Below are 25,117 nucleotides of genomic sequence, written 5' to 3' on the forward strand. Positions count from 1 at the left end.
ACTCGAGCTTCATCCAATATGAATGGTCTGTCTTGTTCATGTTATATTTATAAAATGAGAAAATGGGACATATCTTTGCACTATATATACTTTATGTCCAACTATAGTAGCATTCGGTAACTTTTGGATGGATGCTGAGGAAGCAAAGTGTATCTTTTTGTGTGTGAGTGGAAGTGAAGGACACTTTTACACTTGTTATGTTTAGTTCTGTTAAAATGAACTCTGGTGCGTTTGCTCTGCTTGTATGGTTGGTTTGGTCAAATGTCAACGCGATCATCCGAACAAGCGGACTGAACCCCTTGAGCGATGGGTCTCTGTCTGCTTGCAAGTGAACTCTTATGGATCAGTAGACATCTGTGAGTCGTTTTCTATTTTTTACTGACTCGTGACTTACAGGTACTCCTTACAGGCTCACTCACCTCTGGTATCGCTTGCTAAAATGAAGAATGAAACCAGGTAACATGTTGTTAATTGTGCAACTACAGTCCTCTTCCTACCTCAGCTGCATCATGGGTACTTCAAAAAAACACACGCATTACTGACTCACTTGTCTCGATGAAGACTCGAGTTTCACTGACTCACAAGTACTCAATGAAAAGACAAGACAGACACACGGGTCCTCGACAAAGGGTTTCACTTGAGTTTCACTGAGTCACAGCTGCTTTGACCAAGGCTTGTGTTTTAATGATTCACAAGTACTCAACAATGACTCGAGTTACACAGCCTCACAGGTGCTTGTCAAGTATCTACTTATCTACTTATTAAATGTGTGATGTTCAAAGGCCCATGGGTGTTCAATAAAGACCAGACTTCCACTAACACATGAGTGCTCGACTAACACCCAAGTAACTCTGACTCACGGGTAAAAGACTCAAATTTTTACTGACTTGACAGAACCTCAAGTTTTACTGACTCACTTCTCGACAAAGACTCGAGTTTCACTGACTCACAGGTACTCAAGAAAAACGTAACCTTCAAATGTGTGAGTTTCACAGACCCATGGGTATTCAATAAAGACCCGAGTTTCACTAACACATGGATGCTCGACTAAGACCAAGTTACTCTGACTCACGGGTACTTGCCAAAAACTCAAGTTTCACAGACTTATGGGTGCTCAACAAAGACTTTTCACTGAGAGATGAGTACCTGACAAATGCTTGAGTTTTACTGATTCACAGGTACTTGACAGAACCTCAAGTTTTACTGACTCACTTCTCGACAAAGACTCGAGTTTCACTGACTCACAGGTACTTGACAGAACCTCAAGTTTTACTGACTCACTTTTCAACGAAGACTCGAGTTTCACTGACTCACAGGTACTTGACAGAACCTCAAGTTTTACTGACTTACTTCTCGACAAAAACTTAAGTTTCACAGAATCACGTGTGCTCGACTAAGACCTGAATTCCTCTGACTTACAGGTGGTTGACTTTCACTGTCTCACAGGTGCTCAACAAAGACTCGGTTTTACTGACACACAAGTACTCACTCAAGTTTCACTGACTCACAGGTACTAAACAAAAACCTCAGCTTCACTGATTCAGTTGTACTAAACAAAGACTCGAGTTTCACTGACTCACACATACTCAATTTTCTGTTCAATTTTATTTATATGGGCGACGGATGCAAGGAGGAACGCTCTGTGGGTTGTTCGTCTGTCAGGTAGAACAGCAAAAAAATAAAATAGAGGGATACATTGAGTGGGAAAAGTGAGAAAACAGCAAAGCCTTTATCTTAGTCTGATAACTAAAAGCTCTACTAGTCTGTGCAGCACTTTGGAAACTCTGTTTATAAAATGTGCTATATAAATAAAGAGGATTGGATTGGATATAAGAATCCTTTTTACTGTAAGATGGTAAATATAGCAGGATATAAAGATAACCGATGCATATGAAATGGCAGATTTAGATAAGTTAATATGAATTTCATGTCTCCACAATGTTCCTTACTAGCCTATCCTTTCGTCTCATTGCAAAAATACCAGTGTGAACGCAAAGCACACCAAAGTGAACATGAAGCATTCTTTTCTAAATAGTGTTTGGTGAACCGTGAATCCACCCATCCATTCATTATGCTCACACTGCTGGAAGCCATGAGGATGTGCTGGAGTTGTAAAGTGGGGGTACAGTACAAAGGCTGCAGTCCATCATTTTAACACAACTGAAGCTGCTGGAGTAGATACTAATGATACGGTATGTGTCACTTTTTGGACCGGTAAAGCTTTCTTATTTTAAAAAAAAAAAAAAAAAAGTCTCCCACAGGTTACCTGTTCAGCTGCTTCAGGGTCCAAGTGGGTGTCCAGAAGGGGGACGGTGAACTGTATCTTCCTGGGGCTCCCAGTTTCCATGGTGGCAGTGTATGTGTATGACAGCAGTCCAAGAAGAGGAATGACAGGAAGATCTGAGGAAGAGGACCCCAGAGGAAGAGAAGGCTGGGAAAGAAAGTGAGTCCTCAGAAAAAAAAAAGAGCTGAAAGAAATATTTCAAAAACTTATCGTCTGTCTTCTTGATTTATATGCAAACAGACTTTTTTTCCTCCTTCGCTGCTTTTTGGCCGTCCCAGTATGACCTATTTCCAAGCACCTGCTAGTTCCTATATGCTGCCTTCCTTCCCTCTCCTGCCTCCTCTCTGCCTCGCAATGCTAAGACAAGGACATTCACAATCTCTCCTTTGCTCTCATTGGTTGAGCTGACAAGAAGCACCGCCCCCTTTAAACACCTCCTTCTGTGCGTATTGGTGCTGGATGCTCTGCGGCAGAGAGAGTATCATGATACTCTCTTCCTCTGTCTCCCTCTAATGTGTATTATCCTTAACGCTGCATTCACACTTGGGGTTTGGACCTCTGGTCCCGGACCAAAAATGTAAAAAAAAAAAAAAGATATTTGGTGCACTTTAGTGAGGTTTGTCGCAGGACTGACCAAAGACTGACCAATACTTTGGTTTCTTATAATCCAAATCTAATGTGATTTTTTTTGTCAGATTTAAACACAATCTGGACCAACCTAGACCAATTCTAGTTGGTAGGCTGTTGCTAAGTCCCGACATTTTTGCTTGACGTTGGCTATGTTACTCAAACAATATTGCTCAGATTTGGCTTGTGAGACACCAAAAAGTGACTAACAAATTTTATGGTGATTTTGGTTGTTTTGAGAGTTTATTTCCCCAAGTTCAAGTCAATCTGAATTTATCATTCACAATCTTTATGTGAAACATGAACACATAGTCACTTTCACTTTTCTGTGCATTAAAGCAAGAGAAAACAAGTTAATATGAGCTAGCTAACAATGCACATCATTGGGACAATGTTTTACACATGTAACTGATGTGTTAATTTATTTGTACATTTATTTGTAATGACAATAAAGGCCATTCCATTAATTTAATTTCACCAATAATTGCTTTCATGTATGTATTTGTCGCTATATGCATCTTTTTTATATATTCAGTTATTTTATTGGGACTTCTTTTTGTTGCGTTAATTTTAATTTGTCACTTCCTGCCTTTTTGGCGCGCTCCTCTTCAGTCGCCTTTTGGACTGCTGAGTATGAGGAGACGTGTGCATGAGAGTGTTGACTTCTTTATGAGGGCACATTGATATGCATATTTATGCCATTTTCGTAAACAACACCAGCATAGATACAGCGACAAAACTTATGATGTCCGCTCTCATTGGGATGGCTGTGTCTTCCAGCACATGATGTGTGCTCTAGTCCTCAGGTAAAAAATGCAAATGAGCATCTCGTATGAGCTAGATATCCACTTTTCCGCGAATCAACCGGTAGCCATTTTTTTTCAACCAATCTTGCTCAAAATGTACACACTTGTCAATGTTTTGTGCACTTTGTGTTTCAGAAGATTGTTTTTTTTTCCAAATAGGACTTCCGTCCATCCATTTTCTGTGCTGGAGCCTATCCCAGCTGTCTTTGGGTGAGAGGCGGGGTACACCCTGGTGTGGTCGCCAGCCAATCACAGGGCACATATAGACAAACAACCATTCACACTCACATTCATACCTATGGACAATTTGGAGTCAAAAATAATTGTGTCCTTTTTTACAATGAACTGTCCACTTGACTCCCCTGTATTAAGTCTGTACATTAGTGAAACAACAAAAGCAATTTGAAAGCTCTTTTATTAGTAGTTTATTTGACTGGAAAAAAAAAATCTGCTTTCAGGACAATGTAACATTTTTAAAAAGAGCAGAAGCCTCCATATAGTCTGCTGATGTGGTCGTTTCGGGGTTTATATACGCTATTTCTTGCCAAACCTCTGGGGCACCGCCATACTCCAGATCTGGCCAGGAGCCGCTTCCCAGTCGGGGGAATTCATCTGATCCTCCAAAAAGAGCGGCCCTCTGGAGGAGAGACCAAACCTGGCGGGGGGAGGAGACACACAAGCAGTACAGCAGGGGGAAGCTGATGATAAGCATGAAGTGAAAAGCTGCTTTCAAATCTCTTTATGCATGAAAAATGTAATTGATGAGGGTAAACAAACATATTGGCTGCAGGCTGAAAATGAAACATACTAGAGAGTCCTGAAGATTAGTATGCGTGTTAGTTTACAGGAATCACATGAAACCTTGACTATAGGAGGCACATATTGTATAGCATGGCATAGCAAGAACACATTATATTTTGGTGTTTTTTTTCCCACAAGAATCACCTTTTTCATTAAGAGCAAGTGGAAGCACCTGTGGTGTCCACGCCCAGCTGAAGGTCTGCGTCATCAGCATGGCTGGGCGGGTATATAAGGGTCATTTGCTGCTCAGTTCTTTTTTTATTTTTTATTTTTTATTTTTTATTTTTTATTTTTTATTTTTTATTTTTTATTTTTTATTTTTTATTTTTTATTTTTTATTTTTTATTTTTTATTTTTTATTTTTTATTTTTTATTTTTTATTTTTTTGTGTGAGAGTCAACACCCGCAGTTGACTCCCTTGGTATTTAGTGAGAATAAATTGTGCTGTGTGGGATTTTGTGTTTTAGCCTTCCCCTGGTCCACTGATTTCCACTCTTTTTCTTTAACTGGGTTTTTTTGTTCTATCATTTTGATAGCCTTAGTGGATGGCAGGAAGTATTAATATTCTCCTGTCACCTTTTAGAACCCAAGACCCGGTTTTGATTTGGTTCCCACTTAACAACCTTTATTTCACCAGTTTGTGTTCAACTTGGGAGGGGAAACATAACAGGAAGTGATCACAACTATTTTCTATGTGTTTGTATCATTGTTCTTGTATCATCTTTGATGTGCAGCAGTCTAAAAGTGACATTAGCTTAAGATGGAGTCAAAATTGGGGCCTTATAATTATGCAAAAGTTAACATGAAATATTTAATTTTCTTGCCTTGTTTTTAGTAAGATTTATTTCATGGTGTTTTCACCATTCATACCATATTAAACCACCATTTTACTTATTTATTTATGGCTTTATTAGAGTTGGTTTTATGCTTATCACAATTTGGTGCAAAACTGTATAGAAGTGAGGATAATTTACAATTAAGTCAAAGTTGATGATTGATAATGATTGATGATGATTGTTATTGAATGTTTTTATTTTATAGTTTTATTTCATTTGAACATGCATCAGATTACAATTGAATGCATCCCATAATCAGTTCACAGTTCCACATGTCCAAAAGGAGTAGGAAGAAGCAAAGCTTATTAAATCCTACCCCTCCATCTGGTACTTTTACAATCAGTAACTGTTACATTTGTTCACTTCCTGCTTTCCTAATATAGTTTTTTTTTGTTTGTTTGTTTTTTGTCACGTACCGAAGTACGAGGTGATATGACCATATTTTATTCTTTATTTTATGCCTATTAAAATTTGTCTTGAAGCTATTTTTAATTATTTAAAAATTAAAATATACATATAACTAATATATTGAAATTAATTAAATGTATTGAGAAATCAAATGATTATTAGAAATATAGATCACAATCATATTGTGTCCTTATTTCATATCCCCCCAATATCCTTGTATGTACAGACAGATATTCAGCCCTTGAATGATTCGCTGATTGGACATTCTGTTGATGTCATGTAATCACATGATGAATCATCATGAATCAATGATCAGTTCCGGTTGTTTTTGATTGTACTGACCTCTGGGGCTGATGGAGGACAGAGTTCCTGGTTTGTCTCTGAGACCCCAGCAGCAGAGCTTTGAGCAGCGCCGTCAGCAGACGATCGTTCATACTGTTGTCTGCTTTGATGCGCTCCTGGACAAAAACACAACAAATGATCATCATCATATTGGAAAAACTTGGTTGTGTACAATACATAATATACAGTATTTACACTATATACTGCTTATTATTATATTATATTATTATTATTATTAAAATATTGTATTTTAATTTGAATTAAAACTACCAGAGAAGTATGTATTCCTCTCTAATAATTAAATAAATATACATTTAAACATGAGTAAGCATTTTCCATAGTTTTTGTTTTAATACAATGAATATTTTATTTAAATTAGGCATACAGTTGATTCCTAGGACCTCCAACAAATGTTGATATTCCGAACCCTATAATATGCTCACACTGCAATGTAAAACATATTCAGTTCAGTCTACATACAGTATACAAAATGTGTTGTTACACATCACATCTTGTCAAAGCATCTTCCTGCTGGAAACTATTGAGTGAATGAACCTGTGTGACAGCACCCTCTGCTGGATTCATAGCTACTGCATGCTTTTTTTCCCTCCATCCAACCACTTTTTATTTAAGTTACTATTTTAAAAATGGATTATTTACAACTTAAAACACAAAAAGGAATCAACTTTGAATTTTTCAGGAAAATTATGACTTTTTTAGAAGCATAACAGTGAAAAATGTAAAGAAAAATAAGTTATTTTCTGCAGTCATACAATTATGAGAGGAAAAACCAAAAAAATTTGAAAAAATTAGGGTGGAAGGTAAAGTAAGGTAAGGGTTTGTAAGCAAGCGCCCAAGAACGAATGTCTTTGAATGCCTCACCAGCTCCGGCAGTTGGTTGTCCATGCTTTCCTCTGAGCTGCTTGGCGCCTCCTCGTTGTGGTCCAGACCATCTTGGATGTGGAGACCGTGGCTGACGCCACCCGCTAGCACCATGGACACCACCAAAAGGGTCACCACTGCTGCTGTGTCCATGTCTCTCAAGGACAACAAGTTCTGAGGGACCGACTTGTGTTGTGCAAGAGGTTGCCAACTTGAATGGAAGCAGCAAACCGGAGGCGTCTTATATACGCTGTTTGTAAAACCTCAGGAGATCTGCAGAAAGATGCTTGAGAGGGGACGGGGGACAGGATGGAGGTAGAAGCAGGGCCATTTAGGGCGAGGTTGAGGGTATTAGTGAGGACGCAGCGTCATTATGAGGCCCAGTGGGCTGAACACAACATAACAGTCCCACTTATTGAACAGATAAATCCCCACAAATGGATCGTGAGCCACGAGCCCCTGATGATGTCCGAGAGCAGACATGCTCAGAAACATTCATCAGATACTTAATCAGCCGTGATAAACAAGGATATTATATCACGATCTTCAACTAGAGAGTCTCAAATATTAAACGTCACTATAGGAAGCTTTTTCTTCAGATGTGTGGTCAAGTTTTTCTAGTACCAGAACATTAAGTTCAGTGGCCACTTCTGTCTGAGAACAGGTACTGTTGGAATTGGTGATCAGTTCTTAGCTGTTTTCTTCATCTCCTGATGTGAAAATATATGTTTTGTAGACTGGGATAGGCTCCAGCAAAGAGCCTTTTCGAAGTCATGCCACAGTATCTCAATAGCATTCAGGTCAGAACTTTGACTAGGCCACTCCATAGTCTTCATTTAGTTTTTCTTCAGCCATTCAGAGGTGGACTTACTGGTGTGTTTTGGATCATTGTCCTGTTGCAGAACCCAAGTTGGTTTCATCTTGAGGTCACAATAAAATCACACTACCACCACCATATTTTACTGTTCTTATGATTTCTTATGATTTCTGAGGTCACAAACAGATGGCCGGGCATTCTCCTTCAGGATTTTTTTTGCTAGACAGCAGAATTCATGGTTCCATTTATCACAGCAAGTCTTCCAAGTCAGCAAAACATTCTCAGACCATCACACTACCACCACCATATTTTACTATTCTTATGATGTTCTTTTTCTGAGGTCACAAACAGATGGCCGGACATTCTCCTTCAGGATTTTTTTGGTACACAACAGAATTCATGGTTCCATTTATCACAGCAAGTCTTCCAAGTCCTGAAGCAGCAAAACATTCTCAGACCATCACACTACCACCACCATATTTTACTGTTCTTATGATGTTCTTTTTCTGAGGTCACAAACAGATGGCCGGACATTCTCCTTCAGGATTTTTTTGCTAGACAGCAGAATTCATGGTTCCATTTATCACAGCAAGTCTTCCAAGTCCTGAAACAGCAAAACATTCTCAGACCATCACACTACCACCACCATATTTTACTGTTCTTATGATGTTCTTTTTCTGAAATGCAACATCACTTTCTTGCCAGATGTAATGGGACACATACTTCCAAAAAGTTTATATTTGATTTTTATTCATTTATTATTTTTTTAATACCCCCCTAAATCTGAGTTTTTTTTAATTTTATCTTGTTTGCATTATTTACTATATATTAGAGTTGATATTTAAAATGATATATCTGTATATTTTTTTCTTTATGTTTGTGTTATTTGATAATTTAAATATTTCATATCTTATGTATTTACAAAATGTATGATATGATATTTAATAACTAGCATGGGATTGTGTTTCAGTGTGCTAATAATTCCCTACAGTGTACACGTGTGACGTCAACATATGGCCCTCGTCAATCGGCTTAAAAAGAACACACTACATTGTGTTTAATTGCCATGGCAACCAGTGTGTCATCTGAGCCATTATGAGGTGGGGAAAAAAACTTAATGACTTTATTGAGATGATAAAACCTTTGGAGGATATAGTAGGAGTCTAATTTCCCCATGCATGACATGATATCAAACAGTAGGATTAATTTGGATTTTAATGAAAGTACAAACACTTCCAGTCATGACCAAGATGGACAGTGCTGAATCAGTAGCAGTTCCCTGAGATCTGCATATTCTATGTTATTTGTATGTATGTACGTATGTATTTAACAGTGTAAGAGAAGTCCACAAAATGCCCCGTTATAGTCATTATTTATGAGTTAGGACTTCCGCTAGTGGTGAAGGAGAGAACTGTAGGTTGTACAATATGCAGACACTTTGTTAAAGTCTTAGTTTGTTTACTTTAATTTGTATTTACAATGTTACAACAATGCAAACACACGCAAAAATAAATAAATTGCTAACTCGCGACAGTGGAACAAGGAGGGCATTAGTGGGGGAGATGGGCGGGGGTGGAGGGGGTCATCATGCAGCTAACAGGGATTGAAGAAGATTGTCCAGCAATGCCTAAAAACATAAGCGGGGGACTCGTCATGCTTTTTGCCGCCATGTCATCCATCCATCCAACACGTGATGTCACAACCTCACAGCATGTGTGCTTGGATGCTTAAGGCACTTTGCATGCAATTCAATGTCTGTTGAACAAACACAATTAGTGACAAGCAGGTTGATACCATCACTCACAAAAGTTTCTTTTTTGGCTGTACAACTCTGTTAAAAACATCCAATCCTCATATATACTCGTATATGCACTGAGCAAGTCATGACGGCCCTAAACCTCTCAATCGGCGGACTAAATATTGATGAACACTTGAAAGTTACATTCATAAAAAATGAAAATGTGCCTCTTTTCAAAGGCAGTATTGTCTTGGATTGAAAGTAAAAACAAAATATCTCACATTCATACATTTGAATCACTATGTGTGAGATAAATAACCCCAAAGTTGCAAAATTACTTGTTGAAAAGTGTCGAAAAGGGGCCCAAACAAACATGCACTTATTTGACAGCTGTCACTCAACATTAGAGATGTAGTTTGTTTTTTTTTTGCTTTGATGTTGCATAATAATCCCTGAACGTTAAAAGGATTTCCTTATGAATCAAGGACTTTATCTTAGCCCCTTTCACACCAGACACTTGACTTGACTGACTGAAAAGCAATAGCTCCCTTTCACACAGTATGTAATAGCAGGCATTTTTCCTGCTTTTTTTCTGTGTCCTTGTTCTACATGAACAGCACTGACATGCAAGTCAACCTGGCAATTTTACACCTTTTTGAGATCGTATCAGAGCCATAAAAGAAGTGGGACAACATACGTATGTGTGTAAGGGAGTTCAATAATGCCGGGACAGCAGTGTGATGTTTAGCACCTATAAATGACTTTAGTCCCTTTCACACAGTCTGTAAAAGCTGGCAACCACAAACTTGAATCTTCCAGCCTGTTGTGTTGAAAGCAGCTTTGCTGTTCATAGGAATAGCACCTTTCACACAGCCTGTAAAAGCAGGCATTTCATGACTTTCTTTTGTGTCACTGTTAAACAGCACTGACGAAACGGGGTGCAGGTCAACCTGGCAACACTTTTTTGAGTTAATATCATAAAAGAAGTGTGACAACACCTGTGTGTAAGGGAATTCCACAATGCCGGGACAGTGGTGTGAGGTTTAGCGGCCTTAGATGACTTTGCCAATTTCACACAGCATGCAAAAGCTGGCATTTTCATCTTTATTCTATGTTGTCATTTTGTATAAACGGCACCAAACATCCAAGTCAACCTGGTCATTTTCCACCAAGCCTATCTGTGTGAAAGCATATGTCAGTTTAACATCCAACACTTTATTGTCCCATCCTGTTGATCTGTAAGCAATTGGTTGACTTAAGTCACACCAAACACTGATTACCTGAATGCAGGACAGCTGTGTGAAAGCGCACCCAGCTTCGCTAGGTTCTGTGTACAAGTATGCGGGTGTATCTCTGTGTGAAAGCAACTCTTGTTGTCGTTCCGTTGATACAATCAATATGTTTTTATAGTGGTTCATATAGCTGGCGTAGGATGAACCCCCACTGTTCCGGCTTCCTGAATGGAATAAGCCATGTAGAAAATGGACGGGAAGCTTCTAAATCACAGGAAACTGTGGCTATTGTCAATTTTGAACGACATTTCCCATAAGTTTCAAACAAGTTTGGTTGGCAAATAAAATCTTGACGCCACATATTCCCATGACTAAGCTAAGCGGCGTCAGTCGTATAAAAAAAATAGCCCGTACGGGTAGTCAGTCCTACAGCAATTGAGGCAAAAAAAACATAGTCCTTGCCACAGGAAGCGGCCTCTTCACCATCGTCACTATTGATTCTTCTAGTACTTGTCCGTGTGTCCATACACACTGATGGCACGCTGTGACATCCTCTTTGTCACTAGGGGGTGCCAATCTGCACATTTATTTTAGTCCATTAGTTGCAATCAAAATGACACATTTAGTAAAGGTGGTGAGCGGGGCTTATGAGGTCCCGTCGCTCCAGTGTGTGGCCCATTCCTTTTTTGTATGAAGGCCAGACTTCTCCGTCTGGAACTGGGGGCGGTCCTGGCGGGGGATCTTCACGGCGTGGTACTGAGGCAGCTTGTCTTTGAGGTGGGCCCGCTGGAAGAAACCACACTGGAAAAGACAAGAGTAAAAATGTAAATTAGTTGAAATTCAGCCACAAAAACATGTAACAGCGCACAGAATCCATGACCCCTCTATCATTCAATCATTCATTAATATAGAACAATCTTTATCTTCATGGCCGTGACATTCGAGCTGCCAAGCTTTTTATGATGTTCTTTTCCACTTCCATGGTGATGGTGTTCCTTTTCTTTGCCACACTGCTGTTTGGGAGACAGTATGAAGGGCAAAAGTTAACATCTTAGGGTTTGTGTATGTTTCTTTGGCCTTTCTGCAGCACAAAAAGAACCAATAGAGGATGAGAATGCAAATTAATTGCTATTACTCTGGGTTAATTCAGCCTAAAAGATTTTTTTAACAATCAATCATGGTTATAATTTCTTTTTATGTTTAACACTGGCCCATCAACATCATGTCAAACATCAGTGGGCTCCTGTGCAACAATTATGGCACACAAAAGGAACCAAAAAACAGGAAGAATTTGAGAACATACCCCCCTATTGATTGTAGTTAACTTCTTTTTACACTTGTGCTATTTCACTTACCACAAGCTAGTGTGCTGGTAAATACATTAATTCATTCATTTTCTACCGCTTATCCTCATGAGGGTCGCGAGGGTGCTGGAGCCTATCCCAGCTGTCTTTGGGCGAGAGGCGGGGTACACCCTGGACTGGTCGCCAGCCAATCACAGGGCACATATAGACAAACAACCATTCACACTCACATTCATACCTATGGACAATTTGGAGTCGCCAATTGACCTAGCATGTTTTTGGAATGTGGGAGGAAACCGGAGTACCCGGAGAAAACCCACGCATGCAAACCACACAGAGATGGCCGAGGGTGGGATTGAACCCTGGCCTCCTAGCTGTGAGGTCTGTGTGCTAACCACTCGACCACCGTGCAGCCATTAAATGTATTGTTTATGCTATTTTAAGTGTTGTTATTCCACACGGTGGCTTTAAAAACACACAACTTAACACCAAAGCACCTCAAGCTTGTGACACCCAAACAAACAAAGTAAAGCAGTTAGTTTTGAAGCGTGAAAAGCCAAGCAAGAACAAATACAGACGGTCCACATCAACACAGCACGGTCGGCACTGCATTGCAAAGCCTGCAGCTGAAGGCGTCTACGTGGTGTTCACCAGATCAAATAAACCCATTAGAGCCTCCTTCCATATTCAGTGTGAACACCAGGCAGCCAGTAACCAACCAAACAGCAAACCTACGTGCCGGCCATCTTTACCGCTTGGAGGGAAGAGGAGGAGGGGGAGAGCGGGCCCAACTGAAATAACGTCATTACAGTTCCGAGGCCTGCTTCTCCACCTCCGAGGGCTGGACCCCCAAATGGGCGCGATAGTACTCTGTGTCATAGTGTTGGCGCCTCTCACTGCGCTTGAAGAAGCCACACTGGGCGGAGCACACCAGGAGGTGAGAGATGGTATGAGATGAAAGAATGGAAGGATAAGATAAATGTATGTTATGAATAAAAATAGATCAAGACGGGAACCATGATGATGGTAGGAAATAATGGATATATAATAATGGAGATACATTCATAGTTTTTAGATAGTACTGGAAGTATCTGCTCTTACCTTCCACAATATGCAGACCAGCAGGGTCAGGAGAAGGATGCCTGCTAGGACGGCGATGAGGATGATCCACCAGGGGATGGAGTACTGGTCCACTAGACCAGGTTCTGGATAGATCATCACTGGAACCTGCACAACATATTGTTTTTATTCCATACTGCTTACACTATATATATACTATATACTATATATATACTATATATAGTATATTTTACTGGCTCTCCTTTTGGTGGTGCCAACCTCTATCTATAGCAGCTCAAACTCATCACCCACCGCACAATCACCATGGAAACACAAAAATAACAGCACAGCATGTACCACGCATGTAAACACACATAAAGTACCTTCTACTACTAATACAGGGAATTATAAACAACAACTATGTAATGATGTAACTTTAGCAACAGTTTACAAAGGCATGCTGGGAAGCCGGAAGCACTCCCAGCGACTTGGGGGCACTAAATACATTTTTTTGATAGTACTTCTGCACTAATATGCATCTCGGCAACTGTAAAACTACTGTAAATACTGTAAAAGATACACCTACACATGCTTATAGTGTGAATACTTTGAATAAAATACATACATTCAGTATAAGAGCTGTATGAATTTGTCCTACAAGAGAGGAGAAATATGATCTCAGGGATCAAACTACATTTGAAACACTTATATGTTAGGACTACGTTAAAAAGCCATAGCATTTCAGTATGTGGAATCAAACTATGGAATGGATTGAGTAAGGACCTCAAACAATGCACAACGATGAGCCAATTCAAGAAACAATACAAGCAGTTGATGTTTGCTAAATACAAGGATGAAGAGTCTTGAACCAGTCATGATGTGCTATATATATCACTATATTGACACTTACTATGGTACCCATTATGTCATTGGATGCTCATATCACCTCGTACTTTGGTACGAGGTACATTATTAAAAAAAAAAAACTTCAACTGTATTATGGAAAGCAGGAAGTGAACAAATGTAACAGTTACTGATTGTAAAAGTACCAGATGGAGGGGTAGGATTTAATAAGCTTTGCTTCTTCCTACTCCTTTTGGACATGTGGAACTGTGAACTGATTATGTGATGCATTCAATTGTAATCTGATGCATGTTCAAATGAAATAAAAACATTACCATTAACATTACCAACTTTGTCCATGCAGTATATATAATATACGTATTTATCTGTAGTAGCTGATATAAAAAATCCTGCCAACTTCCTCAATTAGCTGTCTTTCTCCAAAAGTGTCTGTTACCTGAGCAGCAGCATCCTTGAGGACCAAATGTTTGATGGTGGACTTCACGGTGATTTCTGCGCTGACCAGTAGCTCCAGAGCACTGACTGTTGGGAACTCCTAAGATATGAAAACATACATGTTCTTTGGACTGTTGCAAATTACATTAAGAGTTCAATAATGCCCGACCTCGATGAAGGTGCTGTTCCACAGCCTGCCGTGGATGCTGAGCACCGCCTGACCGGAGAAGCTGTGGAGGGGACACTGGAAGAGAACGCAGCGTGCCGACCCCAGGTGACAATCCTGCGAGAAGAAAGGAGTACTCAGCAAAGCAAGGGACGATATTGGAATATACTCCCTCCTTACCAGTTTAAGTGACTTGCGCCTCTCTGAAGCGGCCACAGCAGGAGAGGTGCGCCTCACGTTGCCTTTAGTCATCTCTTCACCTTCGTGGTCCGGGTGGGAGCGGCGTGCTCGTCCAGTCTGGTAAGGACACCGAAACCACCATGAGTGGTTATTGTTTATAATCATGGTACATTGAGAAGCTGTCACTCTCACCGTGTGATTGACAGCCTGCAGAGGTTCCACGGGCGAGGGTTCGTGCAGACCCAGCGGGTTGACGGCGCCCGCGGGAGTACAATGAGAAGCCGGATGACCCTCGAAGTTCAAGGTGGCCGGGTACAGCAGCCACTTCCCGTTGGCCAACTCATGAGGCCACAGGATGTTGAGGAAGGCGGAGCCTAGTGTTTGCAAAGCTTGCCCTTGATTGGCCACCTGGGAGGAAGAAGACAGCAGTGAATTGTTTGAATATTAAGAACACTTCCTTTCTTGGTATGTCTCTCACCACAAATTCAAAGTCAACAGGGCTGCCCACGTCCTCCAGGCTGCTCATGGCGCTCTCGCCCTTAACGGTCCCGCTGAAGAACAGCTGGTGAGGACGTGCCAGCCTGCAAGAAAACACAATCACATCAGTGGCTATGACAGCTGCATATACACACAAACATACACAAACACGTTATACAAAGGGTGTTACTCACCCACTGACAGACAGGGGGAGCTCTATCACTACTTTCGCCATTGCAGTGATTGGCACCAAGCCAGGCTGCTCACTGATTCTGTGGAGCAAACACAGGAAGGACAAACAATATAAATAAGTAATATACGTCCATACAATCGATACATATATGAATTTGATGACAGCTAAGAGTAACTCACGTCGTCAGCTGCAGATCGGCAGTCAACTCGGTGGTTTCAATAGTGATGTTGGCCGTGCTCAGGTTGATGGAGAATTTTAACTGAAATGAAATACATTATCGAAAAGAAAAATAGTCAAAAAAATGTATACATACCATATAAAAACAACTTTTAATGTTTGTGGCAAAGCAAAACATGTTATATCTATGCTTATTGTTATTGTTCATTCATTCATTAATTTTCTACCACTTATCCTCATTAGGGTCGCGGGCATTCTGGAGTACACCCTGCACTGGTCGCCAGCCAATCACAGGGCACATATAGACAAACAACCATTCACACTCACATTCATACCTATGGACAATTTGGAGTCACCAATTAACCTAGCATGTTTTTGGAATGTGGGAGGAAACCGGAGTACCCGGAGAAAACCCACGCATGCACGAGGAGAACATGCAAACTCCACACAGAGATGGCCGAAGGTGGAATTGACCCTGGTTTCCTAGCTGTGAGGTCTGCACGCTAACCACTCGCCCACCATGCAGCCGCTATTACTACCATTGTTACTAAATTATATGTATATGTCTACATTGAAATAATATTTGTATATATTTAATTACAACTTTACAGTTAACAGGAAAATAATACTGTCACCAAAGCTATCATGTAAATATTTAAAAGCATTTGACTCTGCAAAAGCATATATGATTTTTATGCATTTCCCATAATTTCCAGCACAGTGTAAGAGCCCGCCAACAATAAAAATGATATTAAAAAGTGTCATTGTAGCAGGTTTTGAGTGAGCTCACCTTCGTGTTTCGTTTGACGGGGTTCCCCAGGTCGCATTCAACTTCAGAGCCATTCTGGTTGGCTTGACACCTCATCTAGAAGTGAATCAGATAATCAGTAGAACCTTCAAAACATCAACATCAGGTATCATCGTCTTACCTGTGAGGGCACCCTGGAGCCGGAGTAGGACAGAGTTTTTGGAAGTGAGATGAGCAGCTGCGCGGCATGGGCGTCGTCGCCGTCCTCCTCGGGGTTAAGAGGGTCAGAGGGCATGTTGGTGACGGTGATCTCCAGCACCACAAGACGTTGGTCGGACAAGGAGAACACCTGGATGTCATCCTCGTCCCTATGATGAGAAGCAAAGAGCGGTTATTTTGAGCTTTGTTGTTCTCGTTGGCCACGCTTGACCTCACACCAACATGGCTACCTGTTGCTAGGTAACAGTTAACATCATCCAAACTCTGTATACACACTCACTTTGGCAGGGGGGTGAAAACGTCAGAGGTCAGGGGTCGTGTTCCAAAGCGGTAGCTCAGCTTTAGGTTGCTCTGGCAGATTTTGTCAGCGCCGCATCCTTCACGTAGGAAGTTCACCTTCAAGGGGGAATTTTTTTTTTTTTATTTTCAAATGATGGTCAGATATTATCTTATTGCACACCTCCGAGTGCAGCGTGTTGGAGGGGGACACATTGAGCACAGGAGGAAGTCTTTCCAGCCTCTTGGATGCAGAGTGCCTGCGAGGAGGTACGGCTTTGATGGTGTGGGTTATGGCCAAGGAGATGGGGCGGAGCTTGTCTCGGATGTTCTCCTACAGTGGAAAGAGCAAAGGTAAAATAGAGTTATATAACATCCATCCATTTTCTATACTGCTTATACTCAAGAGGGTCGCGGGTGTGCTGGAGTCTATCCCAGCTGTCTTTGGGCAAGAGGCGGGGGACACTCTGGTGGCCAGCCAATCACAGGGCACATATAGACAAACAACCATTCACACTCACATTCATACCTATGGACAATTTGGAGTCGCCAATTAACCTAGCATGTTTTTGGAATGTGGGAGGAAACCGGAGTACCCGGAGAAAACCCACGCATGCACGGGGAGAACATGCAAACTCCACACAGAGATGGCCGAGGGTGGAATTGAACTCGGGCCTCCTAGCTGTGAAGTCTGCGCTCTAACCACTCGATCGCCGTGCAGCCCGTTATACAACATATTAAAGTTATATATTAAATAGTAAAGATACATTTATTTATATATATTATTTATTTTAATTTCATTGCAAGCAGATCCAAAATGAAATATGTAAAATATTTAATTATGTTTTATTTAAAGATATTTAATCAAGAAGAAAATTATTACATTTTAAATTGGATTTTTTAAATTTAATATATATGTAAATATTTATATATCAGCACCATTAATTTTATTTCATTTTATTTTACTACATGTCATTAGATTTTTGTTTATTAATTTATGTAAATATAAAAAAATAATATTTTTTATTTTAGGTAATTTAACTTACTTAAATTTAATTTCATTCGTTTTTAGACACAGTGAAGTCCCCAAAAGATACGGTGGATAAATATAGTATCTTGTAAAAAAAATGCATAAAAAAAATGACTCAACGCAGAAATGCACTTTATAACAGCCAACGAAAAGAGTTTGTGTTCCTAAAATTTTTCCTATTACCATCTTATGTTTTCTTATGTGACTTTATTTGCTAATTTTCTTTATTTTGTTCTGTGTAGATTGTTATTGGTTTGTCATGAATAGAAAAGTACTGATGTCATGGCATTACAAATGTGCCAGGACAAAATCATTTCTTATACTACTGACGGACACTGGTGGCTTATTGCTAAAGTATCAGGGGATTGTTGTAATATCTTAACCAGACAGCAACATCATTTCTTAGCATTGCATCTAAGGGCACATTCCTACCTGCCCCAAATCTGTAGAAACCTCCTTATGCCATTAAATGATCAATTCTGTCCAAACCGTTGATTGGCTACTATACACGTATTACTGTGGAGAAGTGTAGATGTTACTGACATGGAGCTGGAAAACAGCAGTAGTACACGCCGGGTGCTTCTGGCGATGCAACTCCACTTCCTCAGTCTGAGTGTACTCGGGTTCCAGGGAACTGCGACCCAGGAAGTTGACACGGTGCGGCAGGCCCAACTTCCTGCGCTCGGTGTCGGCTTCGAAGCGCACCACCAGGGCTTGGGGGTGGATTATAATATAAAGAAATGTTACTTATTATTGTTATTTATACATATTGATATATGGTGAGACTCACTTATGTGAGGTGAGTAGTGGACTGGGTGGGCAGTGAAGATGAAGCAGGCCTTCACTTCGATGCTACAAGAAACAAAACGGATGAGAAACACATGAGGTTTTAACGTTACAGTGTTATTTAGAAGATTCCTTACCAGACTCCATCCCTGCCCTTGCAATTGTACTGGGCCAGATCAATGTACTGCGGGTCAATAGATATCTCCCGGATCACGTGAATGACTGGACGAGACCTTTTAGGGACACCATGGAATGTTCAGTGTGGTTCAGGTGTAATAAAAGATCAGGAAAGTATTTTTCCTACCTGAAGAGCACCACTGAATTATTGAGGGAGCCCACCGCGATGTCTGGATAGTGGTTCTCATCAATGTCCAGACCACCTGAGATAGAGTAGCCAAATCGCCTCACATCAAAGTCTCGGCCATCCAGGACCTGATGGTGGAAAGAACCTTTATCACTCTTTCTTTTATTTTTTTTGTTCTTTCGCCGGACTGCCTACCTGAGCAGGTTTTGTTTCAATCCCCGCATCTGAACCCCTGTAGATGAAAACCTTGCCATCTCCATCAAATGGCGCTCCAACGGCGATATCTAGATACAAGCGGAAACAAATTATTCCGGAGTACAACTCTACTTCTGGAAGACCACAGTTGAGTCCTGCACTCGAGACGAGACTCTCACCTCCGTATCCATCCTGGTCCAGATCTCCTATGTTGCTAACCGTCATGCCGAACATGGAATCATACGTCCCATTGAGACGGATGGGCCGAGCTTGATCGTCCCAGTGACCGAAGGGGTTGAGGTACACGTAGACGGCGCCGCCGATCTCTGCTTTGCGGTCGAAGAAATTGGGAGCACCCACAATCAGGTCTGTCCAGCTAAGGACACCAAAGAGATGCCAGAATTAAATACTCTTTCAAGATAATGTGGATTAGGATAGCACAGTTTCCACCAAGCAGCACTAGTACATACAAGACATACCACTGTCTGCTGATTGGTCAATGGAGACCTGTTCAGTTTCTATCATCTTATATTAGCCTCTTTCACAGAGTTCAGAATTGTACCAGAAGATCTGGAAATATGTCACCTTTGTGTTTTACTGGATATTGCAGCGATTGATTCACACAGAACCTAGTGGACCTCAGTTTGTAAGATGCACCACCATTGGTTGTGGCACATGAAATCCTACAAATAATAAGGTGTTGCAGAATACGCTTCCAGGTGCCTTCCCACCTCTGTTATGCCTTTGAATGTGGAAAATTTTCAGTAGCAGTGTGGGCAGTGTGAAAGAGGCTTCTTATAGGAAGGCAGAAGATTGACGGAGCTAGTTGCCCCCCCCCCCTCCTTTGTTGTCGTCTTGATGAAAAACTATTTACGTATGCAATTTATTTATTGGGCCCGCGACCCTCATGAGGATAAGCGCGGTGTAGGGTTTTTTCTGTGGGTTTTTGGTTGGTTGACCACTCCAACATCACACTACCACCACCATATTTTACTGAGGCGTACCAAGTTCCCACAAGGAACACATTAAGTGAGGGACAGAAATTGTAACTGCCTTGCGATAGTCGGTGAAAAGTGTGATGAAAATGAGTGTGAATGGTTGCTTGTCTATATGTGCCATGTGATTGGCTGGCGACCAGTCCAGGGTGTACCCCGCCTCTCGCCCAAAGTCAGCTGGGATAGGCTCCAGCATAGCCTTGTGCCTCTAGTGAAGATATGTAAGTGTCATAGAAAATGGATGACTGTGTATATTTGTGAATATGATATAAAATGGTACCTGTTTGCCAGTTTGCATGTTCTCCCTGTGCATGCGTGGGTTTTCACCGGTTTCCTCCCACATTCCAAAAACATGCTAGGTTAATTGGCGACTCCAAATTGTCCATAGGTATGAATGTGAGTGTGAATGGTTGTTTGTCTATATGTGCCCTGTGATTGGCTGGAGACCAGTCCAGAGTGTACACCGCCTCTCGCCCAAAGACAGCTGGGATAGGCTCCAGCACCCCCGCAACCCTTGTGAGGATAAGTGGTAGAAAATGAATGAATGAATTTACTTATTGCAAACCTCTGATGTAAACCCAAGCCTGATGAGGGCTTACCTGTGGCAAACTGACTTGTGCAACTTAATGGAAAAATAATAAAAAATGCAAGAGAAACCTCTTTTTTTACCCATCATTGTTGAGATCGGTGGTCGCTACTGAGTATCCGAAGGAAGAAGCCAGCTCCTCCCCCCAGAAAATGTGCTCCGGCACCAAGCGGTAGACATTGTCTTTACGTAGCAGCACCACCGCTCCTGTATGATTGGCCCGGGGTGCGCCAGCCACAAAGGTCAGCTCCCCCAGGTTCATTATTCCCGCGGCCGAGTCCACAGAGAAGCCTGGTGGAGCACGGAGGGATGCAAGCGGGCAGTTAGGGTCTGGATCTATGCACATCTTCTTCCTAATGAAATGTGTGCTTTAAGTGCCTATTGATTTTATGTCCAGCTCATGATGGCTTATGTGCTTGCTGTGTGTCTGCTGCTAGCATCTACTGAGTTTCATCTAATGTCTCAGGAGATCTACATTTTGGTTGAGGCATGTAAACATAGCAACTGGACGTTAATAAGATTTATAGCCTCGAGCTAGCATCTCCTCTTTTGTCTGCTATGTGTGTGTGCACAGGAATGTGCTTACATATAAATCAGAATGAATTGCTGTGTGACAAAAACAAAAAAACAACACATTATATGCAACAATCTGGTCCAAACAGAAGCAAGCGCATGCATTTGCTTGTCTAAAACATGCTCAGGGTGTGACAAAGGGTTTGTTAGTACACATTCAACTTGGAGACGAGGTCGAGACAACAGCTTCAGGGTGGCGGGTGTGGAATGCAGCGCATCTACCGTAAATACCCCCCTCCAAAAAAAACGAGCGGAAGCGAGGTGCTACTTTTGCCACACATGGCATCTTTTAACGTGTACGTCATCGCAGTAAACATAAAGAGGGGAATCCACTCTTTTCACTGTGGTAGGTCTTACGCTACATTTTCAATGGAGTTGTGGTCATACTTTTATATACACAAAGATTTGGAGTAACAAAAACAATTAAATATTCACTTTCTATATTTTTATATAATATCCTTTAATGTTCCTGTCATCCATTTATATTTATTTGTCATCTTTTACTTGATATTTATAGTATATACTAGAATAAAAAATACAAGAAATTAATAAATATATATTATTTTAAATCAATCATTTATTTAGTTTCTATTCCTAATATAATTTTACATCATTTTGTATAGTGATTTGGTTTTTTTAGTTTTTCTAGTATTCTATACATGAATTTATTACATTGTATTGGTGTATTTTATAAGGTGTATTTTATTTTATTATATTTTATTATATTATCTTATAATATATTTTTATTATGTTATTATTATAATTACCCAAAATATTTAGTTAATAATAGTTTTTAATTTACTTCATTTTATATTTGATTTCATATGAATAGCATCAAAATAACAATAAATAAGATGTGATTTTTTTTTAAAAACTAAATTTTTTTTTTTGCTCAGTTGTTTTTATGACCAGTTCAATATCTATAAAATCTAACAGTTATGTGTTTCTTTTATCCAAGCAAATGGACTGAAACATTTGTTTTTTAAGACTGTCATATGTAGATTTTTCTGCCTTCTATTGTTTAATTTGAAGAACATAAATGGTCAAAATAACACTTTAAATAGCCAAAACGTTGTGCTGCATGATTTCTTTTCTATACTGTATGTCATATGTGATTCAATTATTGGTTAGGAAACAATAGTCATAATAAACTACAGCTGCGTCTGTTGTATTTAGTAGTCTCACAAGAATTTAGGAGGAAATTGCACGATGGAATCCTTAATGATGTATAAAATGCATTTTGCTCTGATTTAAAAACGGTCATACTATCATAATATAGTAAACAAAAACATTTTCTTATAATTTCACAACTTTCTGGTCAAAATCCTAATAAATTCCTGTGAGAGAAAGCTCTTTTAGTAAACATGCAGGTGCGTCATAACATTTCGCCAGGATCAATGAGAGCATGTGTGCTAATGAAGGCTAAAATGTCACATGGGAATTAGTGTTGTCAAGGAGACGAGCCAGCGGGTGAAGCAGGCCTGGAGGTATGTGAACTAGGAGATTTACGGGATAGATCCACACAGTCAGTGAGACGTAATGGAACCGCAATCCAACGTTAAAACCATGAAAAGGTCCTGTTAAGTCGACGATGGGTCATTAAGCTTGAAGACAAATACCTGCAGATTAATGACACTCAAGAAGAGAAGTCCTGATCTACAAATTCAACCACCAACCGTTGTTAGTGAACACGTTCAAAAAGCGAGGCTAACAAGAAAACCACAACCAGGAAACCCTGCAAAAACTTTTCTTTTGGGACACTACATGCAGACTTTAGAGGGCAAATAGACACAACAAACAAACTCACTGTTGCGACAAGAGACAACCAGCCATCAAAACATGACATCAAGAGAAATAAAATGTGCTTAAATTAATTTAAATAAAATGTGCTTCAAATAAAATGTGCTTCAAATAAAATGTGCTTCAAATAAAATGTGCTTCAAATAAAATGTGCTTCAAATAAAATGTGCTTCAAATAAAATGTGCTAAATTAAATTAAATTAAATTAAATTAAATTAAATTAAATTAAATTAAATTAAATTAAATTAAATTAAATTAAATTAAATTAAATATTGTCAATATTGTCAATATTGTCAATATTGTCAATATTGTCAATATTGTCAATATTGTCAATATTGTCAATATTGTCAATATTGTCAATATTGTCAATATTCAATTCAATTCAATTCAATATTGTCAGTATTGTCAATATTCAATTCAATTCAATTCAATTCAATTCAATTCAATTCAATTCAATTCAATTCAATTCAATATTGTTAGTATTGTCAATATTAAATTAAATTAAATTAAATTAAATTAAATTAAATTAAATTAAATTAAATTAAATTAAATTAAATTAAATTAAATTAAATTAAATTAAATTAAATTAAATTAAATTAAATTAAATTAAATTAAATTAAATTAAATTAAATTAAATTAAATTAAATTAAATTAAATTAAATTGTCATGTTTTTAGTTGGTTGTTTCTTAACAGTAATTGTCCAACAGGTGCAATTTAGACATGACAGAGAAGGGAGTTCAGGCTAATTCTAAGTTAAAAAAAAAAAAAAATGAAGGCCAGTAGGCTCCAAAGAACAACACATCACGCCTTACAAACCTAAGTAGCTATTATGGGCTACATCCTCAAAGGCTGTAGGCTTCCTGGAGGGCTCCATAGTTTTGTACAGCAGAGCATCTTCAACGGGGCTAGCCATGAACAAGAGCCCTATGGCCCGAGACAGGAAAAGACGGCAGGACACCGGGGCGGAGTGCAGGTGGCGTGACAGGGTGGTGAAATGTGAAGTAGGTAAGGGGTAAGGTAGGGTTGGTGGGGTGAGAGTGACAACAGAGCAGAAAAAAGGGGGGGAGAGGAGGTTGCAGGTGAGACAAGCTGTGATTGATTGGTGCTTTGTTTCGTTGGGGGGGGGGGTGCAGCAGTTTGCAAAGACTGCAAACACCGCAGACCCTTTGGTGGGCTCAGAATGTACCTCACAATGTAACTGCCATCCACACTTAAGATACATGTGTTTCCATGACAACCAAACATGATTTGCAAGTCTTGGCATTGTGGGGGCCATAATGCACTGGGGTACAGTCTGAGTCCCGGCCCTGGCTTCCTCTCCTGAGCACCAGGGAGGGCAACTCCTACCCAGATAACTGTGGTAGGGCACAGGGATGAGCTGGGCATTTAGCTGTTTCTGATCTGCCACCTCGTAGGGTCCGTCGTCATAGAAACCGAGGTCGAGCAGAGTCTGGTTTAGCAGCTGCACGCGCATTTCTCCTGGAATGGAAATATTTGAGGCAAAGACACACATTTGTGCAATCCCATAACACACTGGTGGATGTCACCGTAGTCACAGAGAATGACTACTGGTATCGATGGTAGACTGATCTGCAACCACACACAATATTGATCATGCATGCTTTATTGAATTAAATCAGTCCAATTAGGACCTGGTCTCATAAATCAATTTTTTTTTTTTATGAATGGATTGCTTTTTCATTCTAGCTCATGTTAGCTTGAGCGTATTTCATTTGAAAAGGTACAAAAAGAGTGAGTTTGATTGATTGAAAGTAATGTTTTTATAATAATAAAACTGTAACAACACTGATTTTACATGTGAATTTTACTGTTCACATTTTGGCATCTGGGTTGTATCAAAGATACCTGGTCCAGTTTAGAGTTCACGCAAACTTCCTTTAAAAAAAAAATAGTTCTGACATTAATATGTGTCCCTACAGCATGTTTATGAGATTCAAATATGAAAAAAATCTATC

General features: G+C 39.9%; 3 protein-coding genes across 5 annotated transcripts in view; all 3 read right to left on the reverse strand.

Moving 5' to 3' along the window:
• The window catches only part of LOC131106529 (protein phosphatase 1 regulatory subunit 1A-like), a 29,419-nt gene extending 26,742 nt beyond the window's left edge, over positions 1-2,677 (reverse strand). The window contains exon 1 of the mRNA XM_058055694.2: positions 2,267-2,677. Within this exon, the coding sequence (XP_057911677.2) occupies positions 2,267-2,347 (81 nt within the window). The 5' untranslated portion in view covers positions 2,348-2,677. The remainder of the gene's footprint in view (positions 1-2,266) is intronic.
• A 1,494-nt stretch (positions 2,678-4,171) lies between these two features.
• On the reverse strand, positions 4,172-7,184 carry npffl (neuropeptide FF-amide peptide precursor like). The gene is made up of 3 exons (XM_058055276.2): positions 6,987-7,184; positions 6,105-6,220; positions 4,172-4,372 (listed from the first exon to the last, which is right to left on the reverse strand). The coding sequence occupies exons 1-3, from the start codon at positions 7,137-7,139 to the stop codon at positions 4,252-4,254; spliced, it is 390 nt and encodes a 129-aa protein (XP_057911259.2). The 5' UTR covers positions 7,140-7,184; the 3' UTR covers positions 4,172-4,251.
• Positions 7,185-9,252: 2,068 nt separating this feature from the next.
• itga7 (integrin, alpha 7) overlaps positions 9,253-25,117 on the reverse strand; it is a 33,528-nt gene continuing 17,663 nt past the window's right edge. Inside the window, exons 5-26 of one of the 3 annotated variants that reach the window (XR_009120067.2) lie at positions 24,489-24,620; positions 20,851-21,058; positions 19,366-19,562; positions 19,187-19,275; positions 18,992-19,119; positions 18,825-18,920; positions 18,692-18,753; positions 18,445-18,614; positions 17,056-17,205; positions 16,876-16,991; positions 16,558-16,744; positions 16,419-16,493; positions 15,631-15,710; positions 15,453-15,530; positions 15,260-15,362; positions 14,974-15,189; positions 14,782-14,898; positions 14,605-14,718; positions 14,437-14,535; positions 13,179-13,304; positions 12,830-12,993; positions 11,430-11,574 (exon numbers count right to left, since the gene is read on the reverse strand). Coding sequence is in view for 2 of the 3 variants with exons in the window: in XM_058055248.2 (XP_057911231.2) it covers positions 11,419-11,574; positions 13,179-13,304; positions 14,437-14,535; positions 14,605-14,718; positions 14,782-14,898; positions 14,974-15,189; positions 15,260-15,362; positions 15,453-15,530; positions 15,631-15,710; positions 16,419-16,493; positions 16,558-16,744; positions 16,876-16,991; positions 17,056-17,205; positions 18,445-18,614; positions 18,692-18,753; positions 18,825-18,920; positions 18,992-19,119; positions 19,187-19,275; positions 19,366-19,562; positions 20,851-21,058; positions 24,489-24,620 (2,699 nt within the window). In the remaining variant the exon portion in view is untranslated. Of the gene's footprint in view, positions 11,575-12,829; positions 12,994-13,178; positions 13,305-14,436; positions 14,536-14,604; positions 14,719-14,781; positions 14,899-14,973; positions 15,190-15,259; positions 15,363-15,452; positions 15,531-15,630; positions 15,711-16,418; positions 16,494-16,557; positions 16,745-16,875; positions 16,992-17,055; positions 17,206-18,444; positions 18,615-18,691; positions 18,754-18,824; positions 18,921-18,991; positions 19,120-19,186; positions 19,276-19,365; positions 19,563-20,850; positions 21,059-23,957; positions 24,066-24,488; positions 24,621-25,117 lie in introns of all 3 variants that reach the window. The other 2 variants (XM_058055249.2, XM_058055248.2) reach the window with 2 other exon arrangements.

The sequence above is a fragment of the Doryrhamphus excisus genome, linkage group LG18 (assembly GCF_037039965.1).
Source record: "Doryrhamphus excisus strain RoL-2023G ecotype Guam linkage group LG18, RoL_Dexc_Guam_v1.1, whole genome shotgun sequence".
Classification (NCBI taxonomy): Eukaryota; Metazoa; Chordata; class Actinopteri; order Syngnathiformes; family Syngnathidae; genus Doryrhamphus; species Doryrhamphus excisus.

Excerpts from the sequence above, each read along its gene's own strand:
- npffl (XM_058055276.2), bottom strand. The coding sequence starts at position 7,139 with ATGGACACAGCAGCAGTGGTGACCCTTTTGGTGGTGTCCATGGTGCTA. Across the intron at positions 6,221-6,986 it reads ACAACCAACTGCCGGAGCTG|GAGCGCATCAAAGCAGACAA; the intron begins GTGAGGCATTCA and ends GTTTTTGTCCAG. Across the intron at positions 4,373-6,104 it reads GTCCTCCATCAGCCCCAGAG|GTTTGGTCTCTCCTCCAGAG; the intron begins GTCAGTACAATC and ends TCCCCCCGCCAG.